The 26,584-nt window shown below is 39.6% G+C and overlaps 1 protein-coding gene across 2 annotated transcripts in view; it reads left to right on the forward strand.

The window, feature by feature from the left end:
• Positions 1-26,584, forward strand: part of LOC124788228 (activated Cdc42 kinase Ack) — a 499,253-nt gene that overhangs the window by 74,717 nt on the left and 397,952 nt on the right. For both annotated transcript variants that reach the window (XM_047255411.1, XM_047255410.1), the window contains exon 4: positions 26,194-26,385. In XM_047255411.1, the coding sequence (XP_047111367.1) occupies positions 26,194-26,385 (192 nt within the window). The remainder of the gene's footprint in view (positions 1-26,193; positions 26,386-26,584) is intronic.

The following is a 26,584-nucleotide window of genomic DNA, read 5'->3' on the forward strand; positions in this document are numbered from 1 at the left end:
GTCCTATAGCCACCCCTGCTTAGCCATTTTGCACTTCCTGTCGATCTCATTTTTGAGACATTTGTATTCCTTTTTGCCTACTTCATTTATCACATTTTTATGTTTTCTCCTTTCATCAATTAAATTCAATGTTTCTTCTGTTACCCAAGGATTTCTACTAGCCCTTATCTTTATACCTACTTGATCCTCTGCTGCCTTCACTGCTTCATCCCTCAAAGCTACCCATTCTTCTTCTACTGTATTTCTTTCCCCCATTCCTGTCAATTGTTCCCTTATTGTCTCCCTGAAACTCTGTACAACCTCTGGTTTAGTCAGTTTATCCAGGTCCCATCTCCTTAAATTCCCACCTTTTTGCAATTTCTTCAGTTTTAATCTACAGGTCATAACCAATAGATTGTGGTCAGAGTCCACATCCGCCCCTGGAAATGTCTGACAATTTAAAACGTGGTTCCTAAATCTCTGTCTTACCGTTATATAATCTATTTGAAACCTGTCAGTATTTCCAGGCTTCTTTCATGTATACAACCTTCTTTTATGATTCTTGAACCAAGTATTAGCTCTGATTATGTTATGCTCTGTGCAAAATTCTACCAGGGGGCTTCCTCTTTCATTTCTTCCCCTCAATCCATATTCACCTACTACATTTCCTGATCTTCCTTTTCCTGCTATCGAATTCCAGTCACCCATTACTATTAAATTTTCATCTCCCTTCACTACCTGAATAATTTCTTTTATCTCCTCATATATTTCTTCAGTTTCTTCGTCATCTGCAGAGCTAGTTGGCATATAAACTTGTACTACTGTAGTAGGTGTGGGCTTTGTGTCTATCTTGGCCACAATAATGCGTTCACCACGCTGTTTGTAGTAGCTTACACACACTCCTATTTTTTTATTTATTATTCAACATTCTGGTTCTGCACCAAGTGCATCTACATTATACACTTTACAAAGTTTTGAAAATGTTGCGTGTGTAAAACCTGTTTCAATTTCTTCCACTTTTCTTTTTACATACTGTTTTCTTCTGGAGTTTTTTACCTTTCATGGATGTTTAATGGGGAATATAGTTGCAGAAACTAACATTCAACGTATCAGTTACTTCACATCAAGGAATATAAACATCTGCATTGTCTTCTTCAGTCTCACATTCGGATGATGGTGATTGCTCAGGTGGATTGTCACTAAATTTCTTCTTGTGGTGAGTGTGGCAATTCCTGCATAATGGATGTAATGTTAATACTATTACTAGAGGACCAAGATATTTCTACAATACCTTGGGCAGATTTCTAACAACTGTAAGTGGTTTTTCACTTTTCGACACCACCTTCTTGTGTCTTTTTTCATGGTCCACACACCTCACTCTTTCACTACTGCATTCCCTTACTGGCATTGTATCTAACAACAAATTCAAACGAAACACAAAACTCAATGTAGAATGGTTTATGTGCAAGTCCTCGCTCTCGTGTTATAAACAGGAGATTGCTGGAAACAATGTTGCTAACATGCATATTTTACACTAGAAATTCAGTGATGTGTAATATGCAGAATGTTGAAAATTTTTAATACTTTACGTAGGAAATTATTGGCCACTGTGTCTGCACTGACTACTAACATATTAACCAAACAGTATTGTTTGTAATTCTCAAAAGTTTTTGAATGGGGGTTTTTGAATAAATAATTTGTAAAAATGCAATTCTTTACATTTTTTTGTAATAAATATTTACATAATACAGTTATCTAGAGCAGAAAAGATACTGTTTATATACCGAGCGAGGTGGCGCAGTGGTTAGACACTGGACTCGCATTCGGGAGGACAATGGTTCAATCCCGCATCCGGCCGTCCTGATTTAGGTTTTCTGTGATTTCCCTAAATCGCTCCAGGCAAATGCTGGGATGGTTCCTTTGAAAGGGCATGGCTGACTTCTCTCCCCATCCTTCCCTAATCCGATGAGACCGATGACCTCATTGTCTGGTCTCCTCCTCCAAAACAACCCAACCCCATACTGTTTTTAATTACATAGTATCTGGTAATATGACAGAAAAGATAGCGTTCTGTGACTTTCCAAATGAGAAAAAAAATTGTAAGTGGGGAAAAATTAACTTAAATTTTGCATTTTTGTCATAAAATTGCAAGTTAAGGAAGCCCATAATTGTGCAGGTGTCAACTAAATTTCAACACATCTGCAGATCTCCAATACTTTTGGCTTTGTCTAGATTTTTAAATAAGAACTTTTCTTCTCAGTTCTACTGAATAAAGAGTACCAAAATTTTTTCTATTTATTTGCAACTGTATACTTGATATATATATGCAACTGTGGTACATTATAGCTGATATACATTTTCATATCCATGATAAATTAACTTCTGTCTATAATTCACTAAATAGTTTTCATATATAGCAACGTCCATAATGTTCATGAGAAGCAGCTCAGATGTTATAACATAATGTACAGAATACTTCGTATGATCAATGTCCTTAACATGCAATCGGCTGCAATATAATTCTAATAATAATTATGCTATGACAGAGAATGTTTATGCTCAAAGCACTTACATCAGTTTTTGGATTTAAAAAAGTAAAGTTTAAAATGTTGTTATGTGCAGTGTTTTCTTGGGTACTTATTACTGATTGACCTCTGAGCGTTCGTCAAAAGATATCGTACAGTTTTAGATGCTAGTCTTCCGCAGGCATTGTACATTTGAACAACACACATTAACTCTTCAAGCATAATGGACACCATGCCAGTAGCACATGGGTAGAATTAATCCCGCAGCAGTGTGAGTTTCCTTACATTTTGCTACTTGGTAAGCTACATTGTTGGTAACTAGAACTGCTTCGAGATTTTCACCTGCGTAGAAAATGATTATTTTCTTCCTTTCATTTGAATTAGTTTTTCTAGAAAAATATACTCATACTTTGACCCTGCCATTCTTATGAACACACTCTAAATAAATTTTTAATTCACTAGCTAGCATACATTGAACAGGAAGTACGTTCAAACGCAAGACATACTGTGGACGCTCTGCATTGTTGACAACAGTGCACATGAAATCAAAATCTAAGTAGGTATCATCATACTTTTTAACTTTCATTTCCTCTCTTCATTACCACTTTCCATGCTGTCCCAAGCAAGTTATCACTTTTTACTTTCATGTGACAGTTTTGAAAACTTTCCCATAGTTTTATCAACATTATCAACTCTATACAAATTCACTATGTAATAAAAACTGATTCAAAACACAACCTTTCCTGCTGGTGCTAAGTGTAACGTGCAACAGTTACATTTGACTGCTCATGCAGATTGGCTAACACCTTAAGTGGAATTCCTCTGAGGCACACAGAATGACACCAGGAATGAAATTTCCCACAATTGGCTTCTTTGCCGGTAATTACAAAACAAGTTCATACTCCTTCTTGGCCCACAAAAGCACCACGGCACACAGGTTCAATACCACTGCTTTATAGGATCACATTATTGTCTATCCATCTCTCTTGCCCATTCAGCCCACTGTTCAGATCTTTTTTTCTGGGGTACAGACATAGGTTTCAAGCTGAAGTTATGTCACATAATAGGGTCTACAGCACCTTAGTGCTGTGAAAAATTTAGGCTACTAATTCAGTGCAGTCAAAAGGTATGGCCGTTTATGCCAGATATTTTGGTACTTGCAAACTCACTCATCAAACATATGGATGAACTACCTATATAAATTTTGGGCCTGGTGGCCTAGTGGTAAAGTGTATGCCTGGAAGCCAGATGGTTGTGGGATCGAATCCCTATTGGATTTTGGATATTTTCTCTCTGACTTTACCCTTTGTTGAGATGGCATAAGATGATCCCTGACAACTTGCAGGTCTGTTCCCTGCTGTGATATGCAAGCAGTAGCTGCCTACAGAACTGTGACAACATTGAGGCATTGCCATAGACATATTTACAAAACCGTTCTACGGTATTAGTTGAGGTAGCCACGTGAAGTTGCTGCAGCCAGTCCACTAAATCTGTCGGGGATCAACTTATATTGACTCAGCTACAGTATTCAGCTCTCTATGATGTGAAGGTTTGTCAAAAATGACATGTGGTTCATATTCAGTGTTAACTTACTGGTCTGCTTTCTGCTTTTCGATACTGGGTAGGTCAGGGACATGCAAATTGCTTAAGTGGTATCCAGTTGAAATGTTTGCACCAGGCCATGAAACCACATAAAATTATTCCTTTTTTTTCCTTTACTACTGCAACTCTCTTGACAAATGCAGTGGCTGTCCTTATCACTGGAGATGAGATATAGCTTATTGTTGGTAGTCAGTGGCTTGCTATAGAGTAATTCTGACAGACATCTAACACATCCTAAGGTTGAGTTGGAGGTTGACTGTATTTACGTGAGGGTGTTGAGGAGGGACCCGGAGATTTTTTGCAAATGTTTATAGGGAATGAAATTGGCAGTTTCCCCATTATCATGTAAAACATGAGAGAAGCAGTTCACTAATATTGGCACCTCATAGTTATGTAATGTTGAAATTGTATCTTGACTTCTTTTCCTCAGCTCTGAAGTCACCTGTAACCTTAAAATTAACAGTTATTTCCCACACGAAGAACTGATGCCATGGTTGTCACATTATATGAAAATACCATACTTCCAGCAAACGCCATTTTTAATGACACTATTTCTAATTTACTGATACTTTCACATGACAACATACCTAAAACGATTTTTTGAGGAATGTTTTTCAGTGCACAAATTGAATATTTCCATCATATACAACTATAAATATGAAAACTGCGAAATATGTCAGTTTGTTTATGGGTCATTTAGAGGAAACATTTCTAGCCACCCAAAGCCCCAAACCCCTGGTTTGGTTCAGGTTCATTCATGATATCTTAGTGATCTGGACTTAAGGCCAAGACACACTATCCTCTTTCCTTCACATCTTCAAGACTGCTTTCTCTCCCATCAATTTCACTTGGTCATCCTCAACCCAGTGTGTGCCACTTCCCTGGACGTTGACCTGCTCGTCTCTTATGGTTCCATCAACACCTCTGTCCATGTTAAACTCACCAACCACCAACAATACCTGCATTTCGACAGCAGTCATACCTTCCACACCAAAAAATCCTTCCTATACAGCCTGGTCACTCAGGGACAGTATATCTGCAGTGTCAAGAATTTCCTTGCCCAACAAGCTGAACATTCACCCAGACCTAGTCCACAAACAAATTCCCTGTATCATATACCCACACATCTACATCTACATCTACATCTACACTCTGCAAGCTACCTGATGGTGTGTGGCAGAGGGTACCTCGAGTACCTCTATCGGTTCTCCCTTCTATTCCAGTCTCGTATTGTTCGTGGAAAGAAAGATTGTCGGTATGCCTCTGTGTGGGCTCTAATCTCTCTGATTTTATCCTCATGGTCTCGTCATGAAATGTACGTAGGAGGGAGCAATATATTGCTTGACTCCTTCGTGAAAGTATGTTCTCGAAACTTCAACAAAAGCCCATACCGAGCTACTGAGCATCTCTCTTGCGGAGTCTTCCACTGGAGTCTATCATCTCTGTAACGCTTTCACGATTACTAAATGATCCTGCAACGAAGCGCACTGCTCTCTGTTGGATCTTCTCTATCTCTTCTATCAAACCTACCTGGTATGGATCCCACACCAGTGAGCAGTATTGAAGCAGTGGGCAAACAAGTGTACTGTAACCTACTTCCTTTGTTTTCGGACTGCATTTCCTTAGGATTTGTCCATTGAATCTCAGTCTGGCATCTGCATTATTGGCGATTAATTTTATATGGTCATTCCATTTTAGATCACTCCCAATGCCTACTAACAGATAATTTATGGAATTAACTGCTTCCAGTTGCTGACCTGCTGTATTGTAGCTAAATGATAAAGGATCTTTCTTTCCATGTATTCGCAGCACATTACACTTATCTACATTGGGATTCAGTTGCCATTCCCTGCACCATGCGTCAATTCGTTGCAGATCCTCCTGCATTTCAGTACAATTTTCTATTGTTACAACCTCTCAATATACTACAGCATCATCCACAAAAAGCCTCAGCGAACTTCCGATGTTATCCACAAAGTCATTTATATATATATTGTGAATAGCAACAGTCCTTCTACACTCCCCTGTGGCACACCACAAATCACTCTTACGTCAGAAGACTTCTTTCCATTGAGAATGACATGCTGCGTTCTGTTATCTAGGAACTCTTCAATTCAGTCACACAATTGGTCTGATAGTCTATATGCTCTTACTTTGTTCATTAATCGACTGTGGCGAACTGTATCAAACACCTTGTGGAAGTCAAGGAATACGGTATATACCTGGGAACCCGTGTCTATGGCCCTCTGAGTCATGTGAATGAATAGCATGAGCAGGGTTTCACACAATCATCTTTTTCAAAACCCATGCAGATTCCTACAGAGTAGATTTCTAGTCTCGAGAAAAGTCATTAAACTCAAACATAATACATGTTCCAAAATTCTACAAATGATTGTTGTTAGAGTTCTGCACATCTGCACATAGTTCTGCACATCTGTTCGAGGTCCCTTCTTGAAAACGGATGAAATGTGCCGTTTTCCAGTCTTTTGGAACGCTACGCTCTTCTAGAGACCTACGTTACACCGCTGCAAGAAGGGGGGTAAGTTCTTTCGCGTACTGTGTGTAAAATCAACTGGTATCCCATCAGGTCCAGTGGCCTTTCCTCTTTTGAGTGATTTTAATTGTTTTTCTATCCCCCTGTCCTCTATTTCGATATCTATCATTTTGTCATCTGTGCGACAGTCTAGAGAAGGAACTACAGTGCAGTCTTCCTCTGTGAAACACCTTTGGAAGAAGACATTTAGTATTTCAGCCTTTAGTCTGCCATCCTCTGTTTCAGTACCATTTTGGTCACAGAGTGTCTGGACATTTTGTTTTGATCCACCTACCACTTTGACATAAGACCAAAATTTCTTAGGATTTTCTGCCAAGTCCGTTCATAGAACTGTACTTTCGAGTTTGTTGAATGCCTCGCATAGCCCCCCTCACACTACATTTCACTTTGTGTAATTTTTGTTTGTCTGCAAGGCTTTGGCTATATTTATGTTTGCTGCGAAGTCCCCTTTGCTTCCGTAGCAGTTTTCTAACTCGGTTGTTGTACCACAGTGGCTCTTTTCCATCACTTATGATCTTGCTTGGCACATACTCATCTACTGCATATTATACGATGGTTTTGAACTTTGTCCGCTGATCCTCAACACTATCTGTACTTGAGACAAAACTTTTGTGTTGAGCCGTCAAGTACTCTGAACTCTGCTTTTTGTCACTTTTGCTAAACAGGAAAATCTTCCTACCTTTTTTAATATTTTTATTTAAGGCTGAAATCATCGATGCTGTAACTGCTTTATGATCGCTGATTCCCTGTTCTGCGTTAACTATTTCAAATAGTTCGGGTCTGTTTGTCACCAGAAGGTCTAATATGTTATCGCCTGAGTTCTCTGTTTAACTGCTCAAGGTAGTTTTCAGATAAAGCACTTAAAAAAATTTCACTGTATTCTTTGTCCCTTCCACCCGTTATAAACATTTGAGTCTCCCAGGCTATATCTGGTAAATTAAAATGTCCAACCAGAACTATAACATAGTGGGGAAATCTACTAGAAATATTTTCCAAATTTTCCTTCAGGTGCTCTGCCACAGCTGCTGAGCCAGGGGGCCTATAGGGACATTCAGTTACCATATTTGAGCCTGCTTTAACCGTGACCTTCACGCAAATTATTTCACATTTTGGATCTCCATCAATTTCCTTCGATACTATTGCACTTTTTATCACTATAAAAACGCCTCACCCTTCACTGTCCAGCCTGTCTCTGCGGTATACACTCCAATCGGAGTTTAAAATTTCATTACTGTTTACATCTGGTTTCAGCTAACTTTCCGTCCGTAGTACTATGTGGTCATTGTGACTGTTTATTAATGAGAGCAGTTCTAGGACCTTTCTATAGACACTCCTGCAGTTTACTATTACCACATTAATATTGTCATTCCCTGTTGCGTTTTGCCTACTGCTACCTTGTTGCATCTCGGGAGGCCTTGGGAGGGAATTCTCTAACCTAAAAAAAAACCACATGTACACCCCACACGTACTCCACGACCCTTGTAGCCACTTCCTGCGTGTAGTGCATGCCTGACCTATTCAGGGGGACCTACATTTCTCCACCTGATAGGGGAGGTCGAGAAACTTGCACCCCAGATCTCCGCAGAATCGTCTGAGCCTATGGTTTAAGCCTTCCACTTGGCTCCAAACCAGAGGGCCGTGATTGGTTCTGGGAACGACACTAGAAATAGTTAACTCATATTCCACCCTGTGAGCGAGGCTTTCCACCTTCACCATCTCCGCGAACTGCCTCTATGAGCTGAGGATGACCTCTGAACCCAGATGGCAGGAGTCATTGGTGCCGACATGAGCAACAATTTGCCGTCGAGTGCACCCAGTGCTCTCTATCTCTGCTGGCAGGGCCTCCTCCACATCTCGGTCATAGCCCCTGGCAAGCAGACAGAGTGAACACTGGCCTTCTTCCCCAACCTTTCCGCTATTTCCCTAAGGGGCTCCATCACCCGCCTAACAATGGAGTTCCCAATCACTAATAATCCCCTCTGCCCGTGTGCCTGCTCGGACCTTGCTGGAGGAGTGACCACATGTCCACTCACAGTCAGAGCGGGTGATGCCACACGACCATCCTCCACATTGATCATCCGCCTCATGCGGCGCGAACGCCACTGAACCCGCCACTCCCTTGGGGAGAGGGTGGTCCAACCGCGCACGGTACCCTAGAAGATGTCTCGACAGCAGGGACAGTTGGTGAAGCATGTAACACCTGGGGTGTACCATGCGACGCACCAGACTCCCCACTGCCACTACGCTCAGAGACAGCAACCTGAAGACGGCTGACCAAGGCCATCAGTTGTTCGCTAACAGTGGCCAGCTCCTCCTGCTTCCACACACAGCAGTCACACATCCTATCCATTCTAAGAAATCGACAATTTGCGTAGAGAGTTAAGTAATCAACTTTTAACTAGACTGCTAATTCACTAAAGGCGACTGATAGCTGACTAAACTGTGGTTACTAGGTGCTTCTTGTTGGAAACAATGAAAATAAGCACTAACTTTCTCTGGACTGTATTCAAAACAAACACAAAATCTATGGAACACTATTACTAGCACTCGAAAATTAAAGCTCCCTAAAAGCAAAAACACTGAAAACGAAGTGACAAGTAAGAAAAACACAATTAATACTTATATATCTAAAAACAAAGGTTATGTGACTTACCAAACGATAGCGGTGGTATGTTGATAGACACACAAACACACACACAAAATTCAAGCTTTCGCAACCCATGGTCGCTTCATCAGGAAAGAGGGAGGGAAAGATGAAAGGATGTGGGTTTTAAGGGAGAGGGTAAGGAGTCATTCCAATCCCAGGAGCGGAAAGACTTACCTTAGGGGGAAAAAGGACAGGTATACACTCGCTCGCGCGCGTGCGCGCTTGCACGCACACGCACACGCACACACACACACACACACACACACACACACACACACACACACACACACACACACATACAGACACAAGCAGACATGTGTGTCTATCAACATACCAACACTTTCGTTTGGTAAGTTACATAATCTTTGTTTTTAGATATATTTTTCCCACGTGGAATGTTTCCCTCTATTATACTCATACAATTAATACTTAAATTTACGTAGCTTGCTGCACAGCAGATGTGAAGCAGACGGCAGTTATGACGACAGTAGCACTACTTGCACTACAACTGACTAAAGGGACTCTCTCTCCCAATCTTACCATAATCCCCAAGAACCAGCTACAAAGCAGCCCGCCCTTCACCACCCAATACTATCCAGACTGAAACAAATAAACCCGATTCATCATCAGGGCTTTTACTATCCATCATCATGCCCTGAAATGAGGGCTATCCTACCCAAGATCCTCCCACCCCTCCTATAGTCATGTTCCATCAACCACTCAACCTCCACAACATCCTAGTCCAACCCTTTGACACTCCAAGACCCAAGCCTTGTGACAGGGAACATACCCCTGTGGAAGACACAGGCACAAGACCTGCCCAGTACACCCAACCAGCACTACCTATCCCAGTCCTGCCAGAGGCTTATCCTACCCAGTCAGAAACTGGACCACCTGTGAAAGCAGTCGTGTCATATACCATCTCTGCTGCAGTCATTGCACAGCTTTTTATCTGGTATGACTACCAACCAGCTGTCCGCCAGAATGGAAAGCCACCACCAAACTGTGGCCACAAGCAAAGTGGACTACCCTGTGTTACCTGCTGAACGTAACGTGCTTAATTTCAATGGCTGCTTCACAACCCAGGCCATCTGAAGCCCCCTATTTCCATCAGCTTTTCTGAGTTGTGCAGGTTTGAGTTATCCTTACAGTATATTCTCAACTCCCGAAATTATTCTGGTGTCAAGCTCTGATAACCAACTGTCCCCACCCTCCACCCAATAGTTTCTGTTTCCCTGTCCTATCACCTCCTCCCAGTCCATGTTCCCTCACTCTCATTGTGAACCACTCTCTGCCAAGACATTTGTGTGACATTATATTATGTTGTGAGCTGTGACTGGCTTTTAGAAGGAAATTGAGCAGACGTTATGTTGACATAGATATTTGTGAAGCTAAAGTGCTTGATTTGATTTGATTAATTTATTTTTTAATTCATACTTCCATGCTTAGAAAAACATGCATAGTGGATGTACTGTGTTAAAGATTTTTCTAAAAGTGTCATTTTTCATGTTACTTGGTGTACAAAGTATCAGGAAGTGTGATGTCTGCAGACAGAGCTATTACCTCAGTTCAGTATTAAAATGGATTGACAGTGGTTCCATTATTGTGAGAAAGGCAATTTTTTATGATGAAACAAGCAAGCTTTGAAAAACCTGAGAGAAATACTTTGGGCAGACATGAAGAGAATCTTGAAACACACTGAGTTGTACCTTCAAACTAGGCTAGCATTTCTTAGGGCCACAGATCAATGCAACTGTGTGCTCATAACTTTAGGTCCTCATTTCAATACAATGTGTCTATTATGTACACCTGGAAGGCAGGTCTCTCCAGTGTTGTATGCTGAAGGGATACAAATAATATAGGCAATGTGGAGATGGGAGTTGCAATGGAGGGTGGTGCTGAACTCCTGCTGAGTGCTGGCACGGTCCCTGAGCCCGCCTGGGAACACCGGCCAAGAAACCGAACCGAGGGGGACCGTGCTCCTCCAAAGGCAGTGCTACAAAGACACAGGTGTCTTGATGATGGCAGATGGACCCGAGGTGGCACCAAGAGGAGGGACCCATCCCCAAACAATAGTGGGTGCTGAGACAGTGCCAACCACAAAAGAGCATTGACTTCCATTGGCTCCGGGAATGGTACCGATGGTGCGGCACCCACAGGTGCCGGATTCAGCGGGGACTGCCCCATCCAGACAGGGATGGAATCTGAAAGCGCAAAGCCTGCAGCAGGAGCGTGCAGTTCACAAGAACGAATTTGATTCTGACAGTGCTGCAGCAGTCCTCTGTCTGTGCAGGAGAAATGTAGAATGTTCAATACATTGTACAGTGTTGCACCGCTCCCAGCACCTCTGTCTGTAAAACAATCTGTAAGAGATCGAATCGAATTGCCAGTTTGGTGCTGGAGGCAGTACAAAACTGTTTAACCCTTCGAGCACTGTAGACGTGAAATCCCACCGCGCTCCGTCTTTCTGCAGGGCTATGGACAGCATAAGCTGCTGCACTGGTGTTGCCTGTGGGTGCTGCAGACAGCATTCACTGTCATGGCCTCGCCAGTACTCGAGTCCTAATGACGGCTTTTACCATCAGCTGGTTCTGCTGCCTGTGGTCCTGCGGAAGTCTAAAGCCGCTCATTGGTATTTCCATAGGATTTCACAGTTGCTGTTAGACATTAATCCTAGCTGATTCGTGTGATCATCTGCATTATGCTTCTGTGGTGTTGTTTAACTTTCTGCTTATTCATAATGATTTTTAGAGTGCTATCACTTTTAAGTTCCACAAACAAATGGCATATCGGCATGGTTGCACTGACAAAGAGATACTGGAGATATTCACAAGGAGTGACAGTGACAGTCAGTGTGGCATCTTCTGGGACTGTCGTGATGATGATGGTTCTTCAGAATAATCTTGTAGTAATATGCGTCTGTGTATCTAACCCAGTAGAGATTCTGAAAGTGAAGACTAATTGGTCCATAAAAGGCCATGCCTTAGTGACAAATTTGATTGGCAAAAGCTTGATTTCATTCCAGCTCTGAATGCGTTTGATGACTCATCTTCAGGACATAATTGCCAACAAATGCGTGATTCAATGTTCTATCCTTTTTCATGCTATTTCAATCAGAAAATCTGGTGAAATTTATAAGACTTGAAACAAGCCGATTTTACAATTTCACCATGGCAAATGTGTTGGAAGCAGTTCATTTGCAGCTGTCCACCAGGTAAGATACTAGTTTTGAGGAACTGTATTACTTCATTGCTATTTAGCTTTTCATAGCCCATGTTAAAAATTTGAAAATAAGGGAACATTGGTCCAAAGATATACTTCTGAGCACTCCAATTTTCAATGAAGTTATGTGCTGTGGCCATTTTATGTTACTTTTGAAAATGTTGCATTGTTGGAGATGACAGTTTGTTCAAAATTGGGAAAATAATTGATACAGTTTATATGGCATTCCACAGTGCATTTAATCCATACAAAAAGCTCTGTGTTTATGGAAGCCTATTGTTCAAAGGTCACTTATCATACAAACAATTCATTCCTTTGAAACGAAGTAGGTTTTGGAATCAAGACATTTGTGTTGTGCGACTGTATGCTGGATACGTCTCAGATTTCATTGTATATACAGGCACAACAACAGAAGTCCACAATTTGGGGATATGTGGCGATATAATGGCGACTTTAATGAAGCCATATTGTGAATGTGAACATACCCTGTATGTCGAGAGTTGGTATAAAAGTCCAGCCTTGTTCCTCTGGCTTCACAACCCTAGAACAGCAGCATGCGGTACTGTACATAGCAACAGGTGGGTAATTCCACGGAAGTGCAACATTTTTGTCATAATTAAAATTTTCTTCCACTTAATCATGTAGCATATCATATTAAAGCTCAGAATGTGTAGTTTCTGAATTTGGCAACACTGCAACAATAAACTTAGTGCGGGCTATGCAATAGAAGCCCGAATATAAACAGTAACAGTGCCTTGCACAGAAGCCATTATTGGCAGTCTTCAGTGAACTAAAATGCAAGTCTTTACTCCTATATTAAACATATTTTACATATGGCATGCTATATGGCGAACTCCCCTGTCAGTTAATGTAGGTTTTCACAACCCATTGACTATTATGGTGTTGGCAGATAATAATCATAGTAGCTTTGACGTCGGTGTTACGTTAGTCACCAAACACACAATTTTTTCACATTTGTACTGTGATTTCAGTTTTTTTTAGCTATTGTATCCATACACATTAGGACAGACATCCAATATAGCATACTGAGAAAGGGGATGTGTAATATGCTTCTACAAACTCTAATAGTAGGCGTGACAAACGTAACAGGTATTTTGTGACTCACGTAACCTCTATTATTTGTTACGTTAGTCACTGGCTATACCGACATTTTATCTGCCTCACTGGAAATAACAGCTTAATTTTATGATTTAATTTCAAAGAGACAATGTTAGTGTGTGTCAAAAATAACGTATAAAATATTTATGACAATTAATAGCCTACTTTTTTTGGTAGGAAAATTAGTTGAAACATGCATCATTGGCCACAATGGCTCCAATGACACCAGCAGAACGGAAAAGAAGAAGTCGAGCTAAGCAAGATCCACAGAAGAAGGAAATGGAAAGACTGAAAGCACGTGAAAATATGAAGAAACTCCGAGAAAGTAGGAAAGGTAACAAGAAAATTCAACAAAAGGAGAGGGAAGCTTCAAGAATCTGTATGAAAAGAATGAGAGAACGCCGAAAACAGGCTTCGGAAGAAACAGCATCCCCTACAATGCCAACAAGTTCGTCTGAAATATCACCATACAAAAGTGCTCGGTCACTACAAAGAGCTGTCAGAAAAGTGAATGAAGCTTTACCCAGCACTTCTCGAAAACAAAGAAAAGTGATAACGAAGTTATTTTCAACAAGTTTATGTAGCGTCTCTCTGTGTGACACAGTGTCAAGAGATAGGTCAACTGCAATCACTGAAGAAACGAAACAACTCGTGCAAGTTTTCTTATGCAGTGATACAATTTCACGCCAGATGCCTGGTAAGAAACATGTGAAAGTTGTCAGGGATGCACAAACAATAACAAAGACAAGCATGCGAAAGAGGCTGATGATGTTCAATCTGAAGGAGGCCCACTTTTTGTTTAAAGAAAAGTACCCTGATGTGAAAATAGGATTGTCAATGTTTTGCCAACTGCGTCCATCACATGTTGACTTGTTTGGCTCTTTGAGACAAGAAGTGTGTTGTTGTTTATACTGTGAGAACTTTGAATTCCTTCTTTGCCAGATCCATTTGTACACAAGTGCAGAAACATCCACAAATGGCTTTGTACGTTCTATTGTTTGTGATGTGCATAACAAAAACTGTATTATAGGAATGTGTCACTTGTGCTTAGCTTCCGAACAATTTGTAGACACCTTGGAGTTCAAAGTGCAACAGTCAACTGAAGAACTTGAGAACTGCAAGATTCAAGTCACTCAGTGGGATAGAAGAGGTGCAATTGTGAAGCAAGAATGGAATCTTCTCGAAGCAAGAGATGAACTAACATCTCAACTCCAGAAAGTAAAATTACACCTATATAACATATACCGACAGGCATGAGAATTGCAGAAACAGAAAGACTCTTTCCAGGCAGGAAGTGTGATACTGCAAACAGACTTTGCTGAAAACTTTTGTATAAGACACCAGAATGAAGTAATGGCAGCACACTGGAACAATGATTGTGCTGTAACAATATATACTGCAGTCATACATCATCGACCAGATTCTTCCGAGGATGTCGAGCATCAGTGTTACGCTGTGATTTCAGATTGCACCAGTCACACATCTGCAGAAGTACAGATCTTCAACAAAGCCATCATAACACATTTTGAAGAACCCTTTGAGACAGCTGAAAAAATTACAGTATGGAGTGATGGAGCAGCCAGTCATTTCAAGAACAGATATTCCATGGCAGCTATGTCAGTGTGCCCAAAATATTCTGCTTGGAACTTTTTTGAATCGTATCATGGTAAGGGCGCACATGATGGTGTGGGTGCTGTCGCAAAAAGATATGTGTGGAGGCGTGTCCTCCAAGGTGACGAGCATATTTCGAATGCTAGAGAGTTCTATGATGTTCTTGTTGCTGGTAATTTGAATATGCAGGTACTGTTTGTCGCCGAGAGTGACATGCAAGAAGAAAAACGTGAGCTGAGTAACTTTTTTAAACATGTAGATCCTGTCCAAGGTATCAAGCGAGCCCATTGTGTGAAACGAGTAGGAAATTTGCAGATTTTGTTGTATGAAAACACAGAAGATGTGGTTGCCATATCTGATAGTGTAAAATTTTACACTGTCAGTCTTTATAATAGCAATGATGATTCAGATAGCAGTATTCCCCAAGAAAGTAGTGAAGACTTTAGTAATTGGTAATTCTGATTCTATAGAACTACCTGTACATGACTGGTGCATTGTTCAGTATGATAATCAGAGGTATCCTGGAGAAGTTGTTGGAGTGGATCCTGAGGATTCTAATTCTTTTCAAGTGTCTGTAATGATTCCTGCTGGCACATCTACGTATAAATGGCCTGATAAAAAGGATCAAATTATTTATCACAAGACTGACATTGTGAAGAAACTGCAATCACCACCATGCCCACTGAATCGTCGTGGTCATTTCAAGTTCAGTGAGGCTATATGAGATTTATCCAATGCTGTATGCTTTGTATTTAAACATGTGCTTCAATCATAAGGCTGTAGCTTAATTTGAAATAAAGTTCATAGTTATGACCATTGTGTTACGTTTGTCACGTTACGTTTGTCACAGCACCTTACTGATAAAATCCTCCTGCTCCACCTAATAATTAGCCACACAGCAATAAGCAGCTGGTAAGAAGTAAGGTAGAGTACAGAGGTCAAAGCCATATATTAAGGGTGAAACTAAACAGCATTGGCACTTTACAAAAGCTGTTACAACATCAGTTGTTTTTTAAAGTGTCACGCAAATGTTACGTTTGTCACACTTTTTTAAATTTTATCTATAAATAGGCTATTGTATTTATAGGCAATTTGTGAAACTCTCAAAGACGCCTGGAAGTCGACCTATCATGTGTAGTATAAAGGTTGTGAAAAAGTAATCATTGTTGCCAAAACGGAGGGGTTAAAATGTCTGTTGTCACTGAAAAATATGACGTTAGTCACCATGGAATGACCCAGGTGCAGTTTGCTGAAGCTACAGAAGGAATTACAAGAAGGAGAAGTTGAATTTATGTCAACTGACACAATGCTTGCCATAAAGTGGTGCGACAAGAGAGAAGTGTCGATGTGCATGACCTGGGAAAAACAAACATGAAGACTGGCGAGAAAGTAATGAAGCCTCAATATGTTGTTGACTTCAATTCAAGTATGGGCGCAGTAGACTACTCTGACATCCTATTAAGCTCAGTTGGATCTGTGCATAAATCTTTTAAATGGTACAAAAATTTGTTGGATGTATGTTCCACCAGTTATGCAAAACACCATTTTTTCCAAGTTCCCAAACATGTTTTAGCACCTCTGTGCCATCATCAGTGGGTGTCTCTTTTATGCCAGAGAAATGAAATATGAATGCAAAACATGCAACATGCCCTTGTGTATTATATCATGTTTTGAAAGATACCACACAAAGAACAACTTTCTACTATGTTGCTACATCTGGAAGATAAAGTTAAGCCCTTACTTCTGAAAAAAATATTTAAAAATAAAAAATAAAAAAAATAATGAAAAACAAATATAAAAAAACTAACTTTGCCGTTTCCAGTCCAAAGCCTGGATGAGAAAAGAGGATGGGAAATATAACAGTGCAAAATAAATAAATAAATAAATAGATAAGTAAATAAATAAAAAACAGAAATATCTTATATTGAAGAGCCTCTCCAGATGAATTACTATGCTGACAAGGAGCTTACACACAAACATGTGAAACATCCAGTCAGTGCTGATAAACACAGGCTGGATGCTCCAGGTCTAGAACCCTAAAGGAAAAAAAAAAATATTCATATCAATTGTTTCAATTGTGAGTTACAAAAATCGTGAAAATCTCATAGAAAAAAGCTCTTTCGGTATTTCCAGAATTCTCCAATTTTCTAAGCAACTTTTGTGAACTATTCTTTCTGCAAACCTTGCCTTAACAATTACAAATGCAACCAAAAGAGAATCATCCAAATCTGTTAAGCCATTTTTGAGTTTTAGTGAGAGACACACACACAATAATTCATTTTTATATATAGTGGTGTTATGAAAGTTTCTGAGGCACAAAAGGTCATTATGAGTTAAAGGTAACTCATAATTAGGTAGTGTACAAACTTTAGTATTTCCTTATAAAATTCTTAAACAAAAGTTATATATCATCATTTATTTCTATTGTATAATAACAATTGCATCTCATAAAAAAAAAAAAAATTCAGAAATGTTGACCTTTTTTGAATTTTCCCTGGGGATAATTTATTGGAGTATTGAGCTCAAAATATGCTGATTAGCTTCAAAAGTGTGTCTTGGCATCTAGACACTTCCCTCTAAAGTTGTGTGCGGATGAATTAATACGCTAACACAAACGAACGTCAACATTTGATCGTTATGAATTCTCCAGCATTTATGTCTTAAGTTATGTACAAAAAGCTGATAATTAAGTATCAATATGTCAAATAAAACTTACAACATATACAGAGAGACCTTATGATCATTCCCAAGAACTAACTGCAAATGAAAGAAAGACTTCGATGAGGAGTTACATGTTAGCAGTGTCAGCAGTTTGTCTGCATTGACTATGGATGTGAAAATGGAAACAGATTGATACTTGCTTGAATAATTGGAGAAATTGATTGGGAAGAATAGTTGAGAAAATTTTGAAAGCAATTCATGAATCTGTGTACAATCTTGGGTGAACTTTAACTGGTACCATTATCAACAGACCTTGAATATCATTGCATTCAAGGTCAAGAAACATAATTTGCATTATGTACTGCTGCTTCCAGTATTGTGCGGTACCAAATAATTACCGCAATCATTGAAATTGTATCAAATAATTACCACAACCGTTGAAATTGTCGATCTGTCTATAAGTTCTTAAACACACGAAGTACAATATTTTTAGCATAAGTAAACCAAGTTAAATAGGTGTCTGTCAAGTTTGAGTCATTACCTTCATGTTAATTCCATTGTGTTTAGTCTTCAGTGTGACAATATCAATGCAGGAATGCTCCCCAAGTTACGGCATTAATTATTCTTGTCTGCACCGAACCTCTTGATGCAGGAGCTCGGCGTTGAGTCAAATGATGAACAGGAGTAGTTCAACTTATAACCATGCAAATAAATATTCCTTTCCTAATAACTCCTTTTAATGAACGGTTAAAATACACATCTTTAACAATGTTCAAACAATGGAAATCTTTAAAAATGCTTGTACGATGGATCCAAGCATATGTCCGTATGCTACCACTTCCTGAAACAAAAGGGTGAAGATACATGAATTAATAAATTGAAGAGCGTATTTATTACTTTGTCTCGTACAGATATTTAACAATGAATCAAAACATTATCCTTGCCACAAAACAACTCATTAATTTACTTTTGGCGATGTCTTTGGTTTGAAGCTCATTCAGTTTACATATAGGTTATATACGAGAAAAGAAAAGAAAAAGAGAAATAGTACTATTCAATACAACATTATGTCTGTCAAGCAATTTATGTCCAGATTCAAAGCTATGGAATAAGTATCCAGATACACTGCGTTTATTTGTAATGTCATTGATCGTACTCAGCACAGGGGAGGTGTTAGGTCAGCCAACTGAAGAGCCCAGGCACAGACGTCTGCAGAGGCGGTTGTTAGCACAAGTAAACGGACTAGGCTACCTCAAGGGCGCGCTCGACATGGCCAGCCGGACCTGCAGATGCAGCAGCCAAAGGGCTAAACTCGGCAGCAACAAATTGAGGTCCATTGTCAGTCTCAATCACTTCAGGTAGGCCCTTGGGGCAAAACATTGATGACAACACTAGGATTTTGGAATGATCTGTAATAGAGTGCGTAGGAACCATGAAGGAAAATTTGCTGAAAGCGTCAATGATGATGAGCTGACGTGTTTTCAAATAAGGACACATGAAATTAAAGTGCAAATATTGCTGGGATGCTTGAGGTTTGAGTCATTGAAAGAATTGCTGAGATGGGGCTGACTGATGTACAGCACAGACTTGGCAGGGCTGCTGTCACTGGCTCACGGAAACTTGCAGTTCCATTGCTATGACACTTGTGGGATGGTGTCGGTACAAATCAGATCTCCCAAAAGTCAGCAGTTAAGACAATGCTGGATTCTTTAAAACTTATAGAGGTTTTTTGTTTTTATATTTTTATTTTTTAATTGCCATGGTATAACAGGTTTAATAGGGATGTTTCTCTCTTCTCCTTTAGGAGAAATACATGTGATGCATGATACCAAAAATGTAAAGCAATTGTTAGTTATATTTTCATTTTTCAGAACACCTTCTTTATGCGTAAACATATTTTCATGAAGAAAGAATTTTTCCAAAGCCTTTTTTCAGTTAGAAAACCCTAGGGAAGTAAATGCATCTTCTTCTTAATATTATTCTTCATTTTTTTAAGGAAATTGTAATAGATTTTTAGCAGGTTTTGCAAAAAACTTTTTCGGTTGATTCATGTTCTAGCCATGTATATTTGATCAACCGAGACATCTGAAATGAAATGATCTTCCCTTACCAGATTGTCCTTGTTTTGGCTGTGAACAGTTCTCGCCTGAAGACGATGAAGCAATTGACGACACAATAATTGTTGGAGGTTGACTTGCAGTATCATCAACCTCCAAGTGCACCTTTTTGGTAACAAATTTATCAATTGCAAACTTAATTCACAATACACAAAGTGACTAAATTAAACAAATATAATATCGTTATATAAAATAGTCCACTAGACACTAAAGTCTGAAAACTAAAAACTTCTGCAGCATGCACTGAATGAAACTGTGACAGCAGGGCGGCCTTTATATAGCTGCTGCATCGTAATGTCTCGAAGTGTCAAGGCGATGCGAGGCGGAGGGTTCCAGACGCTTGGGCACCAGTCCTTTTTATGTTGCCGCGGCTGCAGCGCTGGCCCGCCGCCGACAGGCTTTACCCGAAGTTTCACGCACTGGGACGAATTCTAAGTGTGCTCGCAGCACCGTAACATTATCGTGATTCACACCACTCGTTTTCAGTTAAGCTTTTTACTGCTGTAATAATTATTTGTTTTAACTCATTACTGAATGTATTTTAAAAGGTAACTATCATCAAACAAGGAAAAAAAATTCCAACATAATTTTGTGATTTTTACATGAGGGGGGGGGGGGGGGGGGGGGTTTCGGGCCCCCTCAGGCCCCATGTAGTCAGCGCCTGTGAATGCAACACTTAAGACTTTATCAGGAAAGCAGGCATGAAATGTTAAGTCAGAAATTATGTGAAGCGCTTTCCTGACCAACTTGTTCTTGAATAAATTCCAAACGATGAGGTCAGACAATGTGCTGGGATTCAGTCAATAAAAAAGTATTCAGGCTTTTAGATAGTAATATCGGGAGACCTGAGTCAGACAACTAGTAAACATCAGAACTAGGAACATTTATGCATTGCATGATATTGTGTAAAGGCACTGAAGTGTTTAGGTAAAGAAACATCTAAATTTCTGGTCAATATTTACCATTATTTTAATGTTTGCCCTATTCGCTGGAAAAAATTTGAAGAAATTCAGGCTTAGTGTAACATTCCTCATCACAAGTTTTGCCAAAAGGTGACAAGGTGACTTACTTTAGCACCTACAGCTAACAGGAGTTTGGAACAGTGTGATGGTATTCAGTATTACTTTCTGAAGCATATAACCTCAAAGAATAACAATAACAATAACAATAATAATAATAATAATAATAATAATAATAATAATAATAATAATAATAATAATAATAATAATAATAATAATAATTATTATTATTATTATTATTATTATTATTATTACTATTATTAGATCACATCATAAGCGGATGTACAATACTAGCAAATACAGAATACACCAGAAGACATGACAATGTAGCAAAAATAATACATCAACTACTTGCCATACAACATAAACTAATAAAACCACACATTCCCACATACAAGTATGCACCACAAAATGTACTGGAGAATGATGAATACAAATTATACTGGAACAGAACCATTATAACAGATATAACAAACCTGACATCATACTCACCAATAAAAAGAAGAAATTAACACAACTAATCGAAATATCCATACCCAATACAACAAATATACAGAAGAAAACAGGAGAGAAAATTGAAAAATACATCCAACTGGCTGAGGAGGTCAAGGACATGTGGCATCAGGGTAAACTTGACATTATACCAATTATACTATCGACTACAGGAGTAATACCACACAATATCCACCAGTACATCAAAGCAATACAGCTACATCCACACGCATATATACAACTACAGAAATCCGTAATTATTGATACATGTTCAATTACCCGAAAGTTCCTAAATGCAATGTAACATATACCGTACAGTTAAAAGGAAGTCAAGCTTAATCAAGGTCTGCGTCACTTTCCATTTTTAACCAGACATAACATCTGAGAAAGGCAAAAAGATAATAGTAATAATAATAACAGGTTTTTGGGAGGCTCAGTGCCCTGCTGGAAAACTTTCAGTTGCACTTAGTTCAGTAACTTGTGTGCTCGCAACACTTACATCTAATGCAAAATCTTCTAAGTAACATAATTAAGGTCAAACTGTTGGACATTTATTTACAAGTTCAGATTTTGAGAGAAAAAGAAAGTCTTGACACATTCAGTACAATATTCTGAGCAACACTATGTTATATTTAGAAACAAAGATATCATGTGAAATAAAATTCCTATTGGAGAAAGGGGACCTATAGTTTAATGTGGGAATCCGAAACACATGTCATTCCTGGTGAATCTTCAAGTATTGTGAACTTCAGACTAGGATGCAGACAGACTGAGGTATTCCAATATTGGGATCTGATCCTGCTATCTTTTGGTTCAATTGTAAAATGTAAACTTTCACAGCTGGAAATATCATAATTATTAAAATATTGTGGGGTATTATGCCATGGTCGATGGATTTCCTTTTAAAACCCAACATTTCGTTCCCATCAGCAGAGGACAGTTTCAAGAAGGGTGATAGCTTCTTTGAGTGTCTGATTCACTCTTTGGCTCGCTACTGACTGCAGCAAAATTCCGCTGGCATATGCTCTTGCGCAGTGGCGTGACATCACATTTTTCATATACACAATGTAATCAAAAGTATCTGGACACCCCCAGAAAACATAAGTTTTTTATATTAGGTGTATTGTGCTGCCACCTACTGCCAAGTACTCCCTATCAGTGACCTCAGTAGTCATTACACATCGTGAGAGAGGAGAATGGGGCACTCCACAGAACTTGTGGACTTTGAACGTGCCCAGGTGATTGGGTGTTACTTGTGTCATACGTCTGTGCACAAGATTTCCACACTCCTAAACATCCCTAGGTCCACTGTTTCCGATGTGACAGTGAAGTGGAAACGTGAAGAGAGACGTACAGCACAAAAGCGTACAGGCCGACATAGTCTGTTGACTGACAGAGACCATCGACAGTTGAAGAGAGTCATAATGTGTAATAGGCAGACATCTAGCCAGACCATCACACAGGAAATCAAAACTGCATGAGGATCCATTGCAAGTACTATGACAGTTTGGCAGGAGGTGAGAATACTTGGATTTCATGGTTGAGTGGTTGCTGATGAGCCCCACACCATGCCGGTAAATCCCAAAGGACACCACGCTTGGTGTAAGGAGCGTAAACATTGGATGATTGAACAGTGGAAAAGCGTTGTGTGAGTGACGTATCATGGTACACAATGTGTGGCACTATCACAGCATGGGCCTACACTGATGTTTTAAGCACCTTCTTGATTTCCACTGTTAAAGAGCAATTCGGGGATGGCGATTGCATCTTTCAACACGATCGAGCACCTGTTCATAATGCACGGCCTGTGGTGGAATGGTTACACGACAATAGAACACCTTTGGGATGTTTTAGAATGCTGAATTTGTGCCAGGCCTCACCGACCAACACCGATAACTCTCCTCAGTGTAGCACTCCATGAAGAATGGGCTGACATTCCCCAAGAAACCTTCCAGCACCTGATTGACCATATGTTTGTGATAGTGGAAGCTGTCATAAAGGCTAAGGGTGGGCCAACACCGTATTGAATTCCAGCATTACCAATGGAGGGTGCCACGAACTTGTAAGTCATTTTCAGCCAGGTGTCCCGATACTTTTGATCACATAGTGTACCTGGGCTCAGTTGCTTGTTGTTGGTTGCCATTGTCCACTGTTGCTATCACCTCATGATGGAAGACTCGTGCATTGAATTACATCTGGATCCCAGTGCTGAAGAATATGTGTAAGACTCTGCCACCACAAGGGGATAGTAACAGTGGATAACAGCAACCGACAACAGTTAATTGCACCAGGCTACTCGGAGCATGTGATGCCACACCACTGCGTGAGAGCATGGGTAAAAGGAGTTTTGCTGCAGTCAGTAGCAAGCCAGGGTATGAACCAAACATTCAAAGAGGCTCCGATGTCCTCTGCAGATGGAGACAAAACGTTGGGTTTTCATGGGACATCCATCTGACAATGACATAATAGCCTGAAATATTTTATTAATTGCATCTTTTGTTTTTTGGGCCCATGTTTTACCATAAGACTGCCAGGTCTGTCTATTCTTCAGCTGATTTCCCAAGCTTCTGGGAAATGAAAGAAATCTGAATATTGTGCCAGGTATGGGCTGGAAGTTGGTTGAAATCTCCTTTGAGGGAAAAATTCCACATGGGAAAAATATATATAAAAGACAAAGATTCTGTGACTTATCAAACGGGAAAGCGCTGGTAGATAGAAACAATAAAAAACCACACACACACACACACACACACACACACAAATTTCAAGCTTTCACAACCCAAGGTTGCTTCATCAGGAAAGAGGGAAGGAGAGGGAAAGACGAAAGGATGTGGGTTTTAAGGGAGAGGGTAAGGAGTCATTCCAATCCCGGGAGCGGAAAGACTTACCTTAGAGGGGAAAAAACAACAGGTATACACTCGTGCCCACACGCACGCGTGCGCGCCCACACCCACACACACACACACACACACACACACACACACACACACACACACACACACACACAGCAGACATATGTAAATGCAAAGAGGTTGGGCTTTTTGTGACACTCTGCCAAATATGACTGACGAATTTGGTACGAATTTGGTTTTTGTCAACATTTTATTTGTATTTGATAATTTTCTTAGCACCATAAAAGTGGGCAACTTTGTGACAACAGTGCACTCCAGTTTTTTTTCTTAACTACTGTAATTCAGGTTAACATTCGATAGACAGCTCTGTGGCAAGATATTCCTGCATAATACTACTATTAGTGATGGAAGCTACAAGTATGTGTATTACATCTGAGCTGGTAACAAAGCAGATTTTTTTGTGAGGTGGAGAAACCTGTTCATAGATTTCTTGGATGCTTTGTGCTACCGACGAAGAGCTAAATAACTGAGGGTATGTTAACATGAGTAAGTTAATTGTGTAGATCATTCTACAGAAAGTGAAATTTTACAAAAACTCCTTCAGCTATTGGTAAGTGAGAAAAGTTACTTCCTTAGATTATAGAGATAAGTTTATAACAATACACATACCTGCAGAAACAAGTGTGCCAATTAAAATTTTAGAAAACAGGTTCTGTTAATGAAATTGAGGACATTTGTGAGGTTTAGTAGAAAAGGCAAAGTTTTATTTCACATGATAACTTTGTTTTTAAATATAACATACTGTTGCTCAGAATATTGTACTGAATGTGTCAAGACTTTATTTTTTTCTCATAAACTGAACCCTTAAGTAAGTGTCCAACAGTTTGTTCTTAATAATGTTGTTAGAGGATTTTGTGTTAGATGTGGTTGGTTGGTTGGTTTGGGGAAGGAGACCAGACAGCGTGGTCATCGGTCTCATCGGATTAGGGAAGGATGGGGAAGGAAGTCGGCCGTGCCCTTTCAGAGGAACCATCCCGGCATTTGCCTGGAGTGATTTAGGGAAATCACGGAAAACCTAAATCAGGATGGCCGGACGCGGGATTGAACCGTCGTCCTCCCGAATGCGAGTCCAGTGTCTAACCACTGCGCCACCTCGCTCGGTGTTAGATGTGTTTGACCTATTTTTTCTTACACGGTTTCACTGAACAGTTGTGTAAATAATTGTATAAATGTTTTATTACATTGCATAATGCAGACTACTTTCTTCCCCTCTTACTTTATTTATTAAAGCCTATAATTTGTATTTTAAGAACATCAGAAAAGTAAGACACACCAAACTGACAAACTTTGTGACATTTCTATCTGTGTATAGATTAAACAAAACTCATAAAATGTGGCATATTTGTAACAAAGTTGTAAAGAAATGCAAGGTCAGCCCATTGTTGTGATGATGTATGACTTTGTCTGCTTTCCCTGTTTTGGATTTCATGTAACAGTGTCATCCTGAGCTGGGGATAACCTTGTGACAATTAATGTACCATATTCCGAATACCTCATTGCAGATAAAAAACTTCATTTCTGTCAAAATTAAAGGATAAAGGTTAAAAAATTCCATATATATGTGGAAATTACGTGGTGTGGTACATACTCGTACAAATTGTTACAAAAAGTTCTAAAAGTGTCACAGAATTGTCCTCTTTTATAATATCATTTCGTTAGTCAGTCGTGTATAACAACCTTCTGTTTGAAATGTCTTTTATGTGCTCAAATGCAACATATTTTTCAATTTATAGCCTAATGTCAAAGCTCGGCGATGGCTCATTTGGAGTAGTTCGACGTGGAGAATGGACAACACCGTCAGGTCATGTACATCCTGTTGCAGTTAAAATACTCAAACGTGATGCACTAGGACAGCCAGGCATCCTGGAGGATTTCGTGCGTGAAGTGCAAGCAATGCATGCTCTGGACCATCCGAATCTTGTGAGGTAAGGCTGCAAATGCTGTTTAGAGATTATTATTGTATGTGAAAGTTTTGACTGTTAATAAGTACACAACTGAGATATGAATGAAGTTCATCTCAGGAGATCAGTCATAATCACACAGCAGAAATAACTTTTGCTGTTTGTGTTAACAGTTGCTGCAATACTGGAGTAGTGTATTTTGTATCACTATTCTCGTCACTTT

The sequence above is a fragment of the Schistocerca piceifrons genome, chromosome 3 (genome assembly GCF_021461385.2).
Source record: "Schistocerca piceifrons isolate TAMUIC-IGC-003096 chromosome 3, iqSchPice1.1, whole genome shotgun sequence".
NCBI classification, from domain to species: domain Eukaryota; kingdom Metazoa; phylum Arthropoda; class Insecta; order Orthoptera; family Acrididae; genus Schistocerca; species Schistocerca piceifrons.